Source organism: Orcinus orca, chromosome 4 (genome assembly GCF_937001465.1).
Source record: "Orcinus orca chromosome 4, mOrcOrc1.1, whole genome shotgun sequence".
In the NCBI taxonomy this organism is placed as follows: domain Eukaryota; kingdom Metazoa; phylum Chordata; class Mammalia; order Artiodactyla; family Delphinidae; genus Orcinus; species Orcinus orca.
In genome coordinates this window covers 141856122-141876606 of record NC_064562.1, presented here as the reverse complement: position 1 = coordinate 141876606, position 20485 = coordinate 141856122, and the positions used below count along the sequence as shown (strand labels likewise).

Genomic DNA, 20485 nt, shown 5'->3' with positions numbered 1-20485 from the left:
GAAAAGTCACTGATATAAATTAATTTACTGCATTATTTTTGACAGATGATCACCTTCTCAGAAAGGAAAACAGATGCATCGTCACTCTTGCAAACAGCAAAATACTAAGGACAGGAAAGCAGATACTCACAACTTTTAGGTTTTCTGCATAAGTAGACTATAAGATCATTTAGAATAAATTACTGCTAAATTTCTTCAGTTTCTGATACATGGAGATAAGAGCGTATTATAGGGCTTCCCTGGCGGTGCAGTGGTTAAGAATCCACCTGCCAATGCAGGGCACACGGGTTTGAGCTCTGGTCCAGGAAGATCCCACATGCCACGGAGCAACTAAGCCCGTACGCCACGACTACCAAGCCTGATCTCTAGAGCCCGCGTGCCTAGAGCCTGTGCGCTTAGAAGCCCGTGCTTCTCAACAAGAGAAGCCACTGCAATGAGAAGCCTGCACACCACAACGAAGAGCAGCCCCCACTTGCCACAACTAGAGAAAGCCCGCACAAGCAACGAAGACCCAACACAGCCAAAAATAAATAAATAATTTTAAAAGACAAAAGGCTATATAGTTATTGCATGTTACTCAAGGGTACGGTTTGGTTGCCAAGTTTTCATATCTTCTGAAGCTTGTCTTTGGATCTTTGACAAAATCCAAGTTAGTAAAAGTGTTTAGTATAGAGGCAGCCTGGGTTTTCTTCCTCTCTGATACTCTACTACACTGTGACTCATTCCCTACTCAGGATAAATCCTAAGAGATCTGCATTCAGATTAGCCACTAGTCTACTACCAAAGTATACCTGCTGCAATGACAATTTGCAGGTGTGACACTGCACTGCTGCCATAAATTGTACCCTAGAGGAGCCTGGGGGGAAAAATGTGTTTCTCTTAGTAAGTGGATTATTAAAAAGGAGTAACTTGAATACCCATCTTCTCTGCGAGTGTACCACAAAAAAGTGAAGGGCTTATCAACCTCTTTCTTCTTCTATGTTATTTTTATTTATAGAATCAGGGAGGAAAAGAACTTAGCTCTGTAGCTTTATATTACAGATGAGTAGTTAAGACTCACAGAGGCTGTAGTAAAGTTGACAAGTGCCCGGTCTCCAGAACCAAACTTCCTGGGTTCAAATCTACTGCTCCTTAGCTGTATGATCTTGGGCAATATGTTTAATATACGGTTCCTGAAAAATAATAAGTATTAGAAATTTTAATGAAAAGACTTGCACAAAATCAGGCAGTTAGGAGAAAAGCCAGGACTATTGCAGGAATACAGGACACTCGGTGTTTCTAAGGTATATACCAAAGCTTACTACTTGTGGTATTATCTTTTTTCTTCAGGCTATGTTTTCAAAGCTCATTCAAAAACATACATTTGTATTTAGCACATTTTTTACTGCTTCGAATGCTTCCATTTATAGTTTGGTTTTCTATGTCTGAAAAGCTATCTCTTCAAAAGATGTACTCCAGGCACTACAGTGCCTTAGGGCATTATTAGAAACATGGGTTTTCAGTGTACTGTTGAATCAGATATACTACTTAATGGATATTTCAGGTGATAGGCTGTCAGAAGAAAATTAGTTTTTACCAAACTATGCATTCTCTGTGAGTTTTTTAGTATCAAGTAAAAAATTAACAGAAAAACACTAAAGCTCTCTCAATAGCCAATTATATTATTACATATTACTGTAATTCATACAAACGGTCAAGTGTATATCATTTAACAATATTTTCTACTATTTCTCCTTTAAATTACATATTAGATTTATAAACATCAGGCATAAAATTTATGGATCACACTGTATGGAAAATAATGTTTTAAGTACTATTTATCATGAAATTATAAGGTGAAATTTATACAGAGACTCCTCACTTTTCATAGATAGATTTATAACTTCTAGTTTCTTATATTCTTCATACATGGGTCATCCTAGCTCTAGTGATAATATTTTCACTATTCCTTACATGAAAAATAATTGTTGGTGATAATAAATGGTTATAATAGTCAATTTTATAATTTTTTTTCTGATAGAGAAAAATTAGGACAAGAAGTGATCAGAAAATGGGTAGTGCCCACTGATTTAGCTATTTATTTTCCTTTTTAGTGCTTCTTTACTTTCTGGCACTAGAAGATGCTCTAGACTTATCTTGTATTTTCCCCGAACTAGCCTTGTCAAGGTGTTAAGCCCCAAGTTTAACATCCCGTGCCAATAAATTTTTCCCCTTTCCAGCCATATATACTGCCTTCTCTAGTAGAATAACTAGATCCACTCCAACATGTACTTCCCTGGTTCCAGGTCCCATAACCTTTCAGTGAACACAGTACTTCTTCCCATGGCATGTACTTATTACTGCCGTTTCCGCTTGAGCCATGCTGCAATCTGACCCTCATTTTCAGTCTGGTGAGGAAACGGCATGTTTTGGCAAGTACTATTTCTGATGATCTGCCGTAGGTGAGGTTTTGGGGGGAATGTCTAGGCAAGTTGAGGATGATTGCCTCTAACGAGGGTAAAGGAGCTGCTTCTGCCAGCCCGGAGGGTGAAGGAAAATCTGGGGTTCAAGATATGCCAGAACAGGCTCATCCATTCAATTGTCCTCATTCCAGGTCTCAGGGTCCCACTCTTTCCTTATGAGGCCCCTAATTTCAACACAGGAGTCAAAGTCGAGCATTCAGTCTCCTCTGCAGTATAGCTACCCTTACCAGTAAATCCTGAACTCGACTTTCCACACTTTCTGCCTTCCAGCTGCTGGAAATTCGGCTAATTCAAATGTTGATGTGCATTTTTCTGATGTTCACAAAGTGCCTCTCGTTTGTAGGTGGCTATTTTCATTTTTCAAGGTTTCCAAAGCCTTTATCAGAAAGCAGTCAACTCTACCTTCAACAGACTCCAGAGTTCCAAAGCAATTAGATCAGACAGTTCTGCTGGTGCAATTGTTGTCTAGGTGGGTAGACACATTCCTGGTACTTCCCACTCCACCACCTTCTCAGAATCCCCTCCAAATTGTTACTTTTTATTAGTGGAGAAATAGCAAATGAAATTATTTCAACATCCGAATTGTTTAAAAAAAAAAAAAGCAGTTAACTCCACAGTCCCTATTATTTCCACTGCTTCTATGCCAAGTGCTATCTATCACACTGATGTTTGACCTACATCTGGTCCTCAAGCCAGTCTACCACTGGTGAAAGTCTTAGTAACTGATGTTACACCAGGGTCATCACCACCACCAATGGGGTCCCTATCACTGAATGCCCCATGAGTGATACAGTTCCTGATTCCCGTCCTAACGGGCTACTTCTGAGGGCCACTTCAGGTAACAACTGACTTAGCCTGGGTTCCCTGTGAAGCGGACATGGGACAAGGGCTTGCATATAGGTTGATTTTGGTAAAGTAATTCCAAACAGCAGTAAAGAACTAGGAACAGTAAAACGGGAAATGAGGGAAAGGCAATATAAGTTGTGTTTTGATTTGGCCACTGCTGTGAGCAACTGGAGTGTGATCCTTTTAGGTGTCTTCTACGGAGCTGTGTGGAATCGACCTCCGAATTGTCAAACCAAGGGATGAAAGAGAGGAGTATTTATCCACCTATTCCCATCCTTCTTGGAAAAACAAATCTTGTATATTAACGCATATATGTGGAATCTGAAAAAATTGGTTTGGACGATCTTATTTACAAAGCAGAAATAGAAACACAGATGTAGAGAACAAACGTATGGATACCGAGGGGGAATGGGAGGGTGGGATTGGGAGATTGGGATTCACATATATACACTATTGATACCATGTATAAAATAGGTAACTAATGAGAACCTACTGTAGAGCACAGGGAACTCTACTCAATGCTCTGTGGTGACCTAAATGGGAAGGAAATCCAAAAAAGGGGATATATGGATACGTACAGCTGATTCACTTTGCTGGACAGTAGAAACTAACACAACATTGTAAAGCAACTATATGCCAATAAAAATTAAAAAAAAAAAACAAAAAAAAGAGTTGTCCCATGAGGTGTTAGCTCCCTCTCACATCCAAGGTAGTTTACGCTCGAGACTGGCTAAATATACTTTTAGCCAGCCCAAGCTGAGGCAGCAGACAAGCCATGAGATGGGATGCTGTCAGTTCCCTGAGTCCAGCTGGCTGCTGGAGTAAAATGTTAGGCTGAGAGGATGGGAGGTGGGTCAGGAGAGCTTCCTAATGCACAGTGGTGGTAAGTACTGAAATACAGTAATGTTAAACTCCTATGGAAACTTCAAAGGGCACGAGGAGATGAGCCTTGGGCTCTGAGGCATGAGCACAAGTGTTGAGGGCTTACTGTAATTGCTCCACCATTTGCATCCTCTCTCTTTTTAAATATCAGATTAATTAGTTATCAATACATTCACTATCTTCTGCCCTCAAAGCCTAACATTTTAAAAAGAAGGAAGAAAAGGAAGAGATAAACTTATTTTTTCTGTGGCAAAAGTTTTTTTAAGGTTGAAAAAGAAGTATTTGGGGGCTAAAAATAAAAGTATATTTCCCTCTGGACTGTGACTTAGTTTACTGGAGCTGAGAAAACACATGAGAAAGTACCTGAATAAATACATGCACAGTGTAATCTATTTACGTGGTGAGAAGAGAGGATCTGATAACTATAGTGAACAATTCACAACCCAGCAAGGAAATGCATTTATGCATATCTTAAACAAAGAAATGATATTCTTTCATGGTCCTAAAGTGGAAAAACAAATTTGAAACAGCTATTACAAACACCCACTCTCAAATACTAAGTTTCTATAGGGTGCATTGTTTGTATCTGACTAATGGATAAATTTTCCCTGAACTGCATGTTCCTTTCCAAAGAAAATGTTTAACATAATGTGTTTTTGCTTGCTTGGTATTAGAAGAAGGAAAATATTTCTTATCTAAAGAAAAGAAAGTCGAGATATTTTCAAAGCATCTAAACAGATAAAAAGAAGATACATGTTAGGTTTCAGATAGCTCACAAAGTGCAACATCCACATTCAATCTTTACTATGGTTTTGATTGTATCTAGGATATTTGTGCTTCACTTTGCTTCACTTTATTATAAAGTTATCATTTATATCTGAACCTTTGATGCAGGTACTCCACATTCTCATTAACTCTTGGTATTGTCAGTCATTTCCAATTTTAGCCATCGTGTGAATTTTTAATTTTGGTTATTTAGTGGTATCTTGTTGTGTTGTTGTTTTTTGTTTGTTTGTTTGTTTTGCGGTACGCGGGCCTCTGTTGTGGCCTCTCCCGTTGCGGAGCACAGGCTCCGGACGCGCAGGCTCAGCGGCCATGGCTCACGGGCCCAGCCGCTCTGCGGCATGTGGGATCCTCCCGGACCGGGACACGAACCCGTGTCCCCTGCATCGGCAGGCGGGCTCTCAACCACTGCGCCACCAGGGAAGCCCCTTGTTGTGGTTTTAATTTCCATTTCCTTGGTGATAAGGGAAGTTGAGAACATTGCTATACTTTCTACTTATTGCCCTTTTATATATTTTCCTCTGTGAAGTGTCTGTTCAAGTCTTTTGCTCTTTAATTGGCTTGTCCTTTTATTACTGATTTGTAGGCATCCTTTATGTATTCTGGGAAGAGTCCTTTATCAGATATATCTATTTTAAATATTTTATCCCAATCTGTGGCTTGCCTCTTCACTATCTTTTTTTCCTAATTCTTTTTTTTAAATTGAGGTATAGTTGATGTACAATATTACATAAGTTTCAGGTGTACAACATAGTAATTCACAATTTTTAAGGTTATATTCCATTTGTTGTTATAAAATATTGGCTATATTCCCTGTGTTGCATAATATATCCTTTTAGCTTATTTATTTAATACATAGTAGTTTGTACCTCTTAATCTCCTACCCCTAACTTGATCCTCCCCCTTTCCTCTCCCCACTGGTAACCACTAGTTTGTTCTCTGTGAGTCTGTTCATTTTTTGTTATACAGTAAGTCACCCATATACCAATCTTCAAGTTGCAAACTTTCAAAGATGCAAACGTGCCCAGAGAAAGGACGAAGACAGACAGAGGAAGAAGTAACTGAAGAACCGAAGAGATTCATGATGCAGGAAATGACAAGGGGATTTTCTTTATTTGAGGAGGCACTGTTATTTTTTGAGGCACAGGAACCGAATGTAGAACATTACACGAAGGTTGCAGCAGCCGTTCAGGATGCAGTCCAGTGCTACCGTGTCATCTATGACGAGAAAAAAAGAGCTACTACCCAGACATCACTGGATCATTTTTTCAAGCAGGTAAATAGAATTGAATCCAGCAAGGAACCAGAACCTGTGCCATCCACGTCAGGCGTGAGTGAAATTGAAGCTTGCCCTCCTCTCCTATTGCTGTCGATCCTTCAGCTCTACCATCTCCCACCTCCTCTCCCTCCTCCAGTCAGTAACTCTTCTTGCCTGTTCACTCGATGCCAGCCCCTGTATGCCACCTGTTGTACTGTACTACTGTACTTTTCAAGGTACTGTACTGTAAGATTAAAAATGTTTTCTTTTTGTTTGTTATGTATTATTTGTGTGAAAAGTATTATAAACCAATTACAGTACAGTACTATATAGCCAATTGTGTTAGTCGGGTACCTAAGCTAACTTCGTTGGATTTATGAACAAATTGGACTTATGAACACACTCTCGGAACAGAACTCGTTCGTATATAGGGGACTTACAGTGTATTCACTAGTTTGTTGTATTTGTTAGATTCCACATATAAGTGATATCTTACAGTATTTGTCTTTCTCTGACTTTTTTCACTAAGCATAATGCCCTCCAAGTCCATTAATGTCATTGCAAATGGCAAAATTTCCTTCTTTTTTAAGGCTGAGTAGTATTCAACTGTATATATGTACCACATCTTTATCCATTCATCTGTTGATGGACACTTAGGCCTGCTTCCATATCTTGGCAACTGTAAATAATGCTGCTATGAACATTGGGGTCCATGTACATTTTTGAATTAGTGTTTCCATTTTTTTTCAGATATAGATACCCAGGGGTGGAATTGCTGGACTGCCTCTTTGCTTTCTTAAATGGAAGCTTTTGACAAACAGAAATTTTAAATTTTGATGAAGTTCAATTTCTCATTTTTTTTCTTTTTTAGTGATTTTTATGTCCTGTTTGAAAAAAATCTTTGTCTACCCTTGAATGTGAAGAGTTTTTCTAGAACTTTTTTCATTTCACCAGTCACATTTAGGTTAATTTTCCTGTAGGTTGTTAGGTAAGTTAATTTCTTTTCATGTTTTTCCAGTTATTCCAGCACAATTTGTTGAAAAGACTACCCTTTCCCTTTGTCAAAAATCAATTGACTATATGTAGTTCTTTTTCTGGTTTCTCTATTCTGTTCCATTGATATATTTGTCTAAATCTATGCAAGGTTATATTTTCTTCATTATTGAAGCTCAATAAGTCTTAAAGTCAGGTAGTACAAGTCCTCCAACTTTGTACTTTTTCAAAATTGTTTTGGCTATTTCAGGTCCTTTGCATTTCCATATAAAATTTGAATCAACATGTCAATTTCTACCAAAAAAAAGCCTTCTGGATTTTTTTAAATGGGATTGCATTGAATCTATAGATTGATTTGTGGAAACAAATTAGGCAGTTTATATTTTCTCTTTATAAAGAAATCTGTAGGTAGCAGTCCAGATATGACATGTTACTCTATTGTGCTGTTTGGAACCCAGGCTCCTTTATCTTGCTACTGAGCTATTCTTGGGTTGTCTCCTCATTAACACAATGGAGCAAGCATGTTACCTCGGGTATCAATTCTATAATTCAGGAAAAAGGGAGAGGGAAGGCAAAGGACAAAAGGTACATGGCAGCAGAGTCCTTCATCTGTGAGGCATCTTTGCTTGAAGGCCCATCTAACACTGTATACGTAAATCTCGTTGACCTAAACTGTTTTACAGTGCCATTTCTACCTGCAAAGGAATATGAGTAAATGTAGTTTTTGAGAAAATCCCCTAAAAATTCAAGCTATATAAGAGTTAGCAAAGAAGAAGAGGAAAAACTATATTGCTGGGTAGGCAACTAGGTATCTGTACAAGTAATAAAGGTTCTTCTTCTGTAAGACTGCTAATCTCTGAGTTAAGAATGGTGGTAAAGGACCAGGTTTGGTGGAGAAGTTCATAGATAATCTACTAGATGGCTTCAAGCTATGAATTATAACACAAAAATTGAAAATTATGGACCAGGAGTGTTTGATGTTTGTAAAATAAAATGAAGACATTTTGACATCTTGTTTAACAGCATTAAGAAAATGTCATTTATTTGCAAATGAAAGCAGAATCTGTTGGCCGAATTCAAGATTACTTCATTCCACTTTCTTCTACAGAAGAAAAGTAGTCATAAGACAGGAAATACAGCTAATTAAATAGCACATGTATTTTAATAATGCCTTAACAGATGTGTACCTCCTGTTCAACTGAAATATGTCATTGTTTTCTATTCATTTCAAAAATGGACAGAGGAGTCTGAGTAAAGAATTATTATACACTACTATGGAGTTCAAAAATGTACAAATAAGATGTTCAGTCATAAGCTGGCTGAGGTTTAGGGGAGTGGGAAGAGAAATACTGATTTTGGTTGACAGAGTCCGGGATATGTGGGTTGATGGTGCTGCAAGGCAGATGGTAGAGCCCCTTGGCATGATGGCTCCTGGACTAAGTGACTCCAAGAAACATTTTCACTTTATAGATAAAATCATACATGAACTTTCTACTTTCTTGTTAATTCATACACAATTTGCCACAGAGATACTACATACTTTCACTGACCTCTATGAAATATTTATTGTTGAAATGTGTTCATGGTGTCTTGAAAGAGATTATACTTATTATTAGTTTACCTTAAAAGGTATAGAGAAGAAATGATTGATGTGGTCATCTACTATACTCCTACACATCAGGTTTCTCTATTAGCCACAGGTCTGACTCTGGTTGTTTCCACTCTTCTCCAAGCAGTGTGTTAAAACTGAAAGGCTTGAAGTATTCCAGATGATGGCTAAACGCAAAGAAAAAGATGGTTGGAATTGAAATGAATTATGCATTTGTGAAAAAGCTGTCCTGAAGGGCTATTTATTTTGTTATATCTGTTATAGGACATTCTATTTTAAGAATATCAAAGGTAAGATGTATTCTACATGTACAATTTTCTCACTCTAGCAATCATTCAACTCTGAAAATATTCACCCATATCTCAAAGCACTCTCCTTTCAGTTCTGCAGATAGCTCCCTCACAGTTGGAGGGAGAAATAAAAACCAACCCTGAAAACCTGACTCATTCCTTCTAGCCTTAAACAAATCATATTATACTCTTACAGATGTTTTCATATTCAAACTTTGATGATTTATATCAGTTATGTAAATAACTGTTTTTTTAAAGGTTTCAGCTCAACAGATTAAAGAACAGACTCCTTTGCCAAAGCAAGGCAGGTTTACGTAAAAGAGGGTTAATTCTAGTTCTTTTCTTTCTAGGAAAACCATTTAACCATTAGGAAGCTTTCTATTGTGGTTTAATGAGAGAAAGGTTAGCTAACATGCTGCAATGGAACTCTGCTCTGTAGGAAATCATTCTGCCCTAGCCAATGGCATAATCATACTTTTACCTAGAGTAAGCCTCCGATAACCTATACATAGGAAGCCTGAATACAGGACTACATTAGCTTGTGAAGAGCCAGAGAAACATGCCATCTTGATATGTGAGCCCTGGGTGAGTTACATCTAGATTCCTGTCCTACTCTGTCCATCTGACCAGGCGGGGCCAGTTTTAGTCAACCCAGATTAAGCAGTTAAGAAAACGACAGTGAAGGATAAGAGAAGGAAAGGGAGAAAGAGGCTTTTCCTAGAAAAGCAAGGGGAAAAGGGGAAAATGCATCTGGCAGAATAAAGGAATAAGCTAGAAGAGATAAAAAGTCAAGTACAGCGGAGTAAGAGCACGACAGGAAGGGCAAGGGAGAAGGAGAAGAGTGCAGCACTTTCCAAGGGTGAAAAGGCAGCGAAATCTGTGTACCAGAGTACAAAGCCCACTACGATGTCTCTGTTAGGCTTTTCTAAACACGCAGACTCACAGACTATGTTGAGTATGCGCTATAGCTATAGTGCGGGAATCTCAGCTTGCCCCAGGAGAGAGGCTGGCTTTCCTCCCTGAACTGGTAGTGTTTGCAGCAGTCCATGAAGGCTGGCCAGGGCTACATTCTCCTTAAGTGACAGCTTCAGGTGCAAAGAGATCAGACTCAAAATGGGAAAGCATAGGAGATCTCCTGGCTTGTATGCCCGCTGTCCAACAGGAGACAGTATTTCTTGCAATAACTCCCTAGGTATAGCTTCCAGGGTCCCCACAGAGAACATTACTGTTAAAGGGAAATCCCAAAGCTGTGCTGTCTCCATCTATGCTGCCTAGAAATAGAGCTGACATTTTTATCCTTATGAGGTTACCAGGAGAAGAGAACTAGAGAGTTGACTTAACGTCAGATTCTCAAGCAGCAAGGGGAAAGGATTTGCTCTTTGCAAAACCCTTTGCTCACACCAGGAAAAACAGATGCCTCTGGCCATTTCGCTCTGAAAGGGATCATAAATAAACTTACAACCACACTTCTATGCCAGTTGTAGTAATACTCACTAAGCAAGACTTTTCTCACACTGCCATGGAAATCTAAGTGCTCTACTGACAGCAGTGAGAGAGACTATGTTTGTCCAAAGTCAGTCTGCCAGATACTCACTGAAGACCATCAGGACACATAGAACTCTACTTGGTGCTTTTACACGTGTCTTCTTTGACCAAAAAATGTTACTACTACTCTACCAAGAATTAATTTTTAAAAACTGTTATAGTTGGGACATATTTTCATTTATTTCCTACTTACAAATCAGGTTTTTGTCCTTGCTGCAGCTCATGTGGAAGTACAGGGTAAAGAGCTTCATAGCTTCTTCTACCTTTTGATCCATGAATTGCAAATGAATTGAATTTTGTCACATTTGGTGGAAAATAACTCCAAGGAAGATAAGCTCTACCTTCCCATTTTGTCTCTCCTCTGGACACTTTGAATGATAGATCAAGTTCTTGCTACAGAAACAACATGTGAAACACAAAAGGTAAATTCATATTTATAGTAATATTTAAATATGTATATATTAACATTAAAAAATCTATCTATCTTATACACTTAAGGATTTTGTCTCATATTTTTATTTACTTTCCACACATTTCTTTTTCCAGAGAGTAAAAGCACCAAATGCTGTCCATGGCTGTCAAAATTAAAATTCTTCATGAGTGTTTGAAATAAACATTATTTTCTTCACTATCCTTCATATCTGCCATGTGTATGCTTGTAACTAAATTTCCAAATAATTAAAAGATGCAATATGAATATTGGATAATTACAGGGACAGCCAGCGTGTTCAGTTACTTAAAAATGGCTTCTTTGAGTTTAACACTTTCCAGGCAATTGCCATCAAATGCATAAAGCTACACATGTTCAGACTCCTTTTTATATTCTTTAAATAGGAAACTATATGAAATACTTCAATTGGTTAGATGGTCCAAAGTATGCAAAAGGGGCGGGGTATCTGGAGTTCATAATAAAACTCGTTCCAAAAATGAAAGTATCCTAAGGGAAGCTGGCACCAATTTCCAGGTCAAAATCCAACAAACATATTAAAGGTTATTTCTATAAGAAAACTGTCTTGAAGCTCATTAGGAAGATGGAAGATAAAAATATAGATTGTCTAAAACTACTTAACAGGTTGAAGACTTTAATTTGTAACTATTTTCTCATACAACTGTCCTCGACCTATCTGCCTGCTGTGTTTTCCTGCTTTCAACCATTAGTTCTGACACTGATGTCACATCTTCAAGGAGAAGCACAACATACTCCCAAAAGAAAATTCTAATAAGAGAGCATAGTTGGGATTATCCATGTCAGTAAGAATCAAAGGATTTCAAATAGTTACATGAAGCAAATTTACGGTCTCTGGAAAAGACTATATCTAAACATTTTGACACAGATGGTCTGTTGGGAGCTTTTCAGGAAGGATTTCCTTCAAGAAACTAGTCTAACAGAGAACAAGTATTCTTTTCCACTTAAAAGTTCTCTGCTTCCTTTTACTGTTATTATGCAACCTTAAGAATATCCTAAGAACAATAAAAGTTCTTAAAAATTCAAACAAACATATTCAAGTTGCTTTCCTAGAGGTTAACTGTCACAGGAGTTGATTGCCTGAAGCAAAACCATGATTCTTGATTATTAACTGTCCTGATGTATCTAAAAACAAACTTTTACAATTTATTAATTTTATACATTATGGTTATTGAATAATTTCCTAACAAAAGATAATCTAATTATCTGATGTATCTTATGCTAAGTCATCACTTCATAAAAATAAACTGATATTATCATCTAAAAATTTAAACTAAGGATGTAACTTTAGAATTCTAGCAGATTCAAGTTCTTGACTATCTTCTAGACAAGTTGTAAACCTATTTGCCTTAGCTTCCTCACGTGTATGGTGAAATTTTCTTACCTCACATTACAGTTTATGAGAATTAATCATATTTTTCAATAAAAGATTTTGGCATATTAGTTGAAGGGTAACAAAGATATATAATTACTCCTCTGAAAAATATAATTGTGAACAGCTATATTTTCCACACTAGCATTAGCAAGAAATCAAAATAAGGGAGAAGAAAATGATATCTAAAATCTCACTGAAATCAATTGTTTGGGACTCTGCTCAGTCTACAAAAGGACAAAGGCTACTAGATAACAGATGCTGAGAAGTATTTAAATGTCATTTTAAATGAGTAATGGAAATATAAAGAAATATTTCATTACTAAATATTAACTTAAAATTTCTTATAATTTAGATAACAGGTAGGTATAGATTTACTTTTTGACTTCTACAGGAAAAAAACTGCCAACCAGGTAGAGAGTTCCCAAGGACCAGTTAAATTTGTACAAAAAGAGTCCAAGGTTAATATTTTTCATAAGTCTAGGAAAAGCCATGTGTGATTTAGTTTTTATCCTTGGCACTGAACATAAAGTGACATAGTATACACTCAGTAAATGAATGATAAATAAAGGAAGGAATACATGAATACATAATTATGTAATATATAAAATTAAAGTTTAATCTAGTTATTAAAAGAATCCCCTAAAAGAAACATTTTCATAAAGTAGTTCACTTCGTTATATCTATATGCCTCCCTTTATTTCTAAATAGTTAATATATAATAATGCAAATTTAGAGTAAATAATGAATATGCCTCTCTTTATTTCTAAATAGCTAATATATAACAATGCAAATTTACAGAGTAAATAATGAAAGAGTTTTATACTAATTTTTCATTTTGCAAAAACACCTTCAAATTTATTAGAAAACCAACTACATTAGTGAATTGAAAATAGTATCAACATAATATTTTTAAAACCTTATATATTCTACATTATACATTTACTTGAAAATAAGGAATTATATATAATTCAGATAAATTCAAATTAGCATTCTGACTAGTTAACTAGAATTAGTAAGCTTTTACTATATCTATGATTTATAATTAGAAAATAATGTGTTCAAAATATGTAGTAGTGAGTTAGAAGAAATATTTTATACTTACGGACAAAGTTCAACTTCTAAATACTGTTCAGTTATGTCATTCAAGAAAAATGCTTCCACAACTTTTGAAAACAGAGATATGACATATTGAGAAACTTAATTTTGCTTCAACAATAAATAATTTGTTTATACCTTTAGAATATAAAGTGAATTAATGTATTATTTTTAATTAAAGCTATATCACCACTAGGAAAAGGGGAAAATAAAATAAATAGACATTGCCTGGAAGAAAAAAATACATAGAAAATAAATCATCATTTTTCCCCCATATCAGATTGCCATAAAATAAAAATATTAATGAAGCCTAGTGCTGGTGAGGTTGTAAAGAAATGAACATATCACACAGACTCTGAGCTAGTTATCTTCTTCTAGGAATTTATCCTAAGGAAATAATCACACAGCTGAAAAAGAAGTTAGATGCTATTCATCAAAGTACAGTATTACTCAAAAAGAAATGGTCTAAATTGTTAACTCCTGTTATATAAATAAATATCCTATTATACAGGAGACCTGTTAAATAAATTATGGAATCTGTGTATTCCATATAATAGAATATAATGCAGTCATTAAAATAAAATATACAGTTAAATATTTTTTGATATAGGAAGATATCCATGATATTTGGTAAGTAGGCTGCAGAGCAATAACCAAATGCACATGAAACAAAAATGTGCACATATGCCTGTGCCTAGATGCCTGCAAAACATGCACAAGAATGTTATGGTTGGTTATCTCTGACAGGTGGAATACAGGTTGAGTGATTTTTCTTTATAATTTCCTGAAATTTTCTGAGCATGTTTATTTAAAAAACTGTATAATTATAAAAGTGACACGTTTCTTTTAAATTATTAAAAGAACATAAACATATATCTAAGTAAAAAGTCAAAGTCCTTTTCTTCCCACTTTGCTCTAAAACCTATCAGACTTCTTCTGTCCTTCCATAATCTATTTTACCTGCATAGATTAAAAAAATATACATGGAATAATTTTCTGATTACAACTTGCTTTTCTCACACACACACACACACACACACACACACGAACTGTACAGCATATAGATACCTAATTCTTTTTAATTACTGCATAGTAATTAAAGAATTATTCACATAATTCTTTATTGATAGACATTTAGGTTGTTTCTAGTTTTCCATGTGTTATTTTTATAATAATAAAATATCTAAGATATAGATATAGCCCCATCCACAACTCAGAGTCTTACTGTTCCTTTCGAAGTCTTTTACCTATGGCAAGGATGGTAGGATGAAGAAGAGATAATAAATGAGAGAAACATTTAGGAGGTGAAACTGACAGGACTTAACAAATAAATCCAAATATGGAGAGTGAGAGAGAAGGGTATCTTGGAAAGATCTCACATTTCTACATTTGGTGATTGGATGTATTATAGTGCTATTGATTGAGATTGGGCAATTAGGGAAAGAAGCAAGTTTACGAGAGAAGTGGATGAGCTGAGTTTCGGACTTGTTGAGTTTGGTGTCTATAGTACCTCCAGTAGATTACTCACATTAGTAATACCAACAGGAAGCTGGTATATACAAGTTCTGTAACAATAAAAGACAACATGTTTAACATATGATAGATTAACACTGACAAAATGCGTACTATATAGATTGTACAGAGAAAGTAGATGTTAGTATGGACTAGAAGAGTCATCAAAGGTTTCTTTGAAGAAATGAAACCTGAATTAGACCTTGAACGATGTGCATTAGAGGCAGGGGGACTCGAATGAGAAAAGGTACATGAGTGAGAATATGCACGAATGAGACTATCAGCCTTTTGGAAGTCAAGAACTTTTGGTTTAATTGGATAGCTTGATTCAGGAGTACCCTGGAAGCTTATGGGAAGGGTTTGAACCTTATCTTAGGGACAGGAATGATTTGTAATCTAGGAAATGGCATCATAAAGATTATTTAAGAAAGATAAGTTTGGTGGCTTAATTAGGATTCATTAGAAGGTGATCATACAGCAAACCTGAAACTGGAATTTCATGGCCAGTCTTTTAGCCCTCACTTAATGTGTGAGATTACTTGCCAGTATAAAATAAAAACTACATTTCATGTTTAAGTTAATGGTGTTTTCATAATAAGTGAAACACCCCAAAGCTTCCATAAAGAAGGTTTATAAGGTTAAAGTGGCAATTTGAAGATACTTAAAAACAAAACAAATGCTGAACTCAGAATAGGTAACAGTAAAGGAAGGAAATATAACAGCAATGAAAAAATCTGGATTTGTAATTGCCATTTTTCACTGTTCTAGTTATATAGTCGAAGTCACATAGGTAACGTGAAAAAGTCAGGAGTGTGAGATTGGTAGGAAATATCAGAAACTGCACGTGTCAGTTGCTCAGAAGCACTCACTTCCTTACAGCAAGATAAAATAATAGTTCTATGAAAGGTTATTATAAAAAGATTTATGTCTGCAATAAAATACAGGACTTCCACTTACCTTCATAATCCCACAGTTCATTGAAAGGCTTTCCTGGTTCTCCTAGTGGGGCTGGAGGATCATTGAAAAATGGAGCACTGACTTCCATCATCACTCCTCTATCACCTGGATTCAGCCTGACAAACGCTGGCTCATGCTTCACTGGAAAACCATCCCAAGTGTGTTCAATTTTAAAATCCATTTGAAGACTCTAATGGGAAAAAATATTAAAAAAAAAAACCTCTTTAACAATTTACAAATGTTTCCTTTAGAAAGAAATGAAATGAAAATTTCAAAGCCAAATTTCAAAGGTAGGAAGGCAGCAGAGTGACAAGAACAAGGTTCTCAGAGTCAAAAGGCCATTTGTGTTATGGTAAATCATGGACATGGAGTTCTATTATAAAATAGGTAGTTGGATCCTAAAAGCTTTAAGACTTTAAGTCTAGATCCACCTCGAGTTACCTACTAAAGAGTGTATCAAAATAGTTTTTAAGAACTGTAATTAAATCCACTGCAAACTGTTCATGTATTTAACAACTCTAAGCACTATGAGTTTATATGCCATCCTTTGTCTTATTGTAAAATGTGCAGATGAATTACTGGATCCCCTGGGAATCAAGATCTTTATAGTAAAATTCAATTTGACTTTTCAAAATCTCTATAAATGAGTGCAAGCATTGCTGTTAGCACCTGTTCTTTTGGCTAAAACTTTTCTTTTTGGGGTGGGAGTGGAGGGGTCTTCAACCATTTGAAGGCAGGCAGAGTTTAATATTGTCTTCCCTAGTCTCAGGGTATGGTTTTTCTTAGCCTTTTCAATTTTTGATATTTCAAGTGTTAAATGACCATTTGCTCGGTTAATCCCTTTTCTCCAACTGAAATATGGGAACAAAATCTGCTATCATTTAAACTATGAAATAGACTAAGTACATCTGATGCAAGCAGTATTTGCATTTTAAATTGTTACTCTAAGGATTAAATGGAAGGACACAGTATTATATTAATAAAATTATGTTTTGTTGAACACTATGGATCAAACACTTTATAAACATTATCTCATTTAATTTCACAAAAACTTGTAGAGGAACTATTATTATCCTCATTACAAACAAAGAAACAGACTTGTCCAAGGTCAAATAGCTAATAAATCAAGAAATAAATCAAGAAACTAAACCAATGTCAGCCATGCTTTCCCAGACTTTGGTACTGAAAACCTAAGTCTTTCTACTGGTTCTTTCTGCCTTTTCTCCTAAGATTTCTTTGAATATTGCCTGGAAATTACTGCAAGAAATATCAGCTAGACTTCCACTAGTAGGGAAGAGTGCCATGGCTGACATGCCCAAGGGTAGAATGTAATTTTGGCTTTTTGCATAAAATGACCTTAGTTTCTTATCAGAACAACAAATTTATTAATTTGCTTAAAGAACACTCACGTCAATCTAAGCATGCATAATATAACAAAATCAACCTAAAAATTATAGGCCTGCTCACTAGTTTACAATCTAAAGATAACATGGACCCAGACAGAGACAATTGATTTTCAGCTCCCTTGGGACACTTAGGATTGTGGAGGCTTTACCCTCACCACCTTTCAATTTTCATTGTTTGCACACGTGCTCATATGAAGTAGAGACAATTCGTTTATTAATGTCTTTTACAACCTGGGCTAGTGGGCATCCATGCAGCATTCCATTCCCTGCCACTCTCTATTGCCCATACACTGCTGTTTTGATTCACAGCACTTACATTACATGACATATTGTATTTGTTTTATTTTCTCCGCATCCCTAGCTAGAATGCCTGTAAGTAACAGGAACTTATTATTTATTTGTGGAGTGAATAACTGTTCTAGTCTCTGGATCTAAAATTTCATGATTCTAAGATTTTATGCAGGAGAAATCAACTGTTAGTGGTATCACTATCTCTTTCAACACTATATACTAGAACAATGGCAAATAACTAAGATAAGACATCATATCTAGAAATTTCCTTTCAAATTAGTTTATCAAAGGTTTATTAGCTACTCACTCTATTTCCGGCACCATAGCAGGTGCTGGAGAAATAAAGTGTAAGAAAGTCTGTGGGGAGCTGGGGATGATTCTCACGTAGCTAATCAACCAGGACTCATGTCCTAACCGACCAGATCCATTAGCAGTTGGTTCATTTTGCACTCCAATTTAATAAAGTTGGATCCCTACACCGAACTAAGCTTTAAATGAATCAAAGATACAAACATAAAAATCAAACCAAATAAAATCAAGAAAGTAAAAATAGGGAGGTTGTTTTTAAAAGATGATCTTAGAGCAGAAAAGCGTTTTAAGATATAATCCCAAACCCAGAAGACATTAAAAAGCAAACACTGATATATTTGGCTATATAAACATTTTTTAAGAAAAGCAAAAATCTGCCTTCGTCCACCAAAAAAACCCATTACAAAATCAAAGACAGTTTGGGAAAAAATACCTGCAATTCATAGGTCAGACAAATAACTCAATTCTTTACTGTTTAAAGGGCTCCTAGAAATCAATAATGAAAAGATCACCACAACAAAAAAATGGGTAAAGATATGAATAGTCAGCTCACAGAAAGAAAATGCAAAATGTTCAGTTTCATTAATAATGATAGAAATGCAAATTAAACAATAAATTACTATTTTTCCCTTAGATTGTCAAGAATCAGAAAGTTTGATAAAATGCTGTGATAATGAGGACGCTGAGAAACAATCAATATATTGCTGTCGGGGCATAATTTGCACAGACTCTGTCAAGAGCAATCCCTCAATATCTATCAAAATAAAAAATGCAAATGACCTCTGACTCAACAATTCTAGTTCTATGAGTTATTACACCTGTATATATTCAAAAAGACATAAGTTATAAAGATATCTTCTGTAATATTGTTTAGAACAAAATATTGTAAGCAACTTAAATACCTATCAGTAGAGAACTAGTAAATAAATTATGCTATATCTTACAAGGAAATACCACACAGCAGTTAAAACGAGGCAGCTCTATATATACAACTAAAATATAATAGGTGAAAAAAGCAAGGTGCAAAAAGTACACATTTACTTAATAAAAAGGAAGAATATTTGCATATATGCTTGCGAATGCATATACTATCTCAGGAAGCATATACAAGAAACCAGTGTGGCAGTGGTTGCCTCTTTGGAGGGGATTATCTGCCTGAGAAAGCTGAGGTAGCGCAAGATTTACTTTCAACTGTATCCGTTTTTTTAAAATCTATTTGAAGCTTATACTATGATAGACATGCATTTATTCAAAAATAAATTATTAAAAATGTTTTAAAGTCTAATTTTAAGCTGGATCTCTCAAACATTATAGTGACGACCTCTTTTCTCCCTTATGTTACATACGCTGAACATTTCTAAAAAGTCAGAATGAATATTAGGAATATTATTAAAAGAATATATTCATTCAAGGTGAACACCATTCTATTATACAATTTTTATGTTGGCTGTGTAAACTTTCTTAAAAAGAATGTTTATTATTAATCTGTACTTTTCCACATTTTAACTTCTATTCTTCAAATTATTCTTTCATCAAAAAAAGTCGAAAATAATTATTTTCATGTTTTACTTGTACTATGGGAAGACCTTTAAAAGGAAGTGAAGGAAGAAAAAGGAGACGGAACCCCGGAGCATTAAGAGCCTAGAGAGCAAAAAAAAAAAAAAAAAATCCACAAAGGTTAAAAGAAGGAAGTTATGGAAAATACGTTCTCTCAACTGGACGTTTTGTGAGGAAAATTTCCAAATATTCTATTCACGAACGTTTGTTTTCAGTTTTCTACAAAATGATTTTTTTTTCAGTTTGCATCTTCCCCGCCCCCACTCCCCGTCTCCCGCGTCCATTTAAGAGAGAAACGGAGAAAGGAGGAAGTTAGCCCGAAAGTGGGAGGAAACTGCCGCCAGAAGCAGCTGAAAAATAAGTTGCAAGAGAAAAAGCCAACAAGACTAGGAGAAGGTGGGAGGAACGACAGAGTGGAGAAAGCATTGACAAGGAGGGAACACAGACCGGGAGTCTCTTCTCGGGCCACCACTCGCTCGTTCCCTGCGGCCGAGGTCAAAGGACCTGCGGCTCCGCCCCGCTGCCCGCACGCTCTAGGGGAGGGACTTGGCGGACTGAAGCAAAGAGACCTGTTGAAGGACCACCGCTGGTCCTTAAAGTCTGAAGACTTAAAAGTCTGAAGACTTTTAATCTTTCCACAGAAGTTTGAGCGGTTTTCTAGAGGAAGAAGGAAGGGTAATTCAGCAATATTTAAAATTGTTGCACAATTTAAAAATCAACTGTAAATCATAAGATTACAATAGAACACGTCTGGCAATAATTCACTTAATGTAACTAAAGGCTAACTGGCTACATAAGCAAAAATTGTAAATTATATTACACTAGCTGTAAATAATATTATCCTAGCTG

The 20485-nt window shown here is 35.8% G+C and overlaps 1 protein-coding gene across 9 annotated transcripts in view; it reads right to left on the bottom strand.

The window, feature by feature from the left end:
• Positions 1–20485, bottom strand: part of C4H4orf33 (chromosome 4 C4orf33 homolog) — a 144254-nt gene that overhangs the window by 119158 nt on the left and 4611 nt on the right. For 4 of the 9 annotated variants that reach the window (XR_007477218.1, XR_007477221.1, XR_007477220.1 and 1 more), the window contains exons 2-7: positions 16074–16263; positions 13612–13672; positions 11192–11243; positions 10862–11061; positions 8846–9000; positions 1061–1172 (exon numbers count right to left, since the gene is read on the bottom strand). Coding sequence is in view for 3 of the 9 variants with exons in the window: in XM_049709476.1 (XP_049565433.1) it covers positions 8895–9000; positions 10862–11061; positions 11192–11243; positions 13612–13672; positions 16074–16263 (609 nt within the window). In the remaining 6 variants the exon portion in view is untranslated. The other 5 variants (XR_007477219.1, XM_049709476.1, XR_007477222.1 and 2 more) reach the window with 4 other exon arrangements.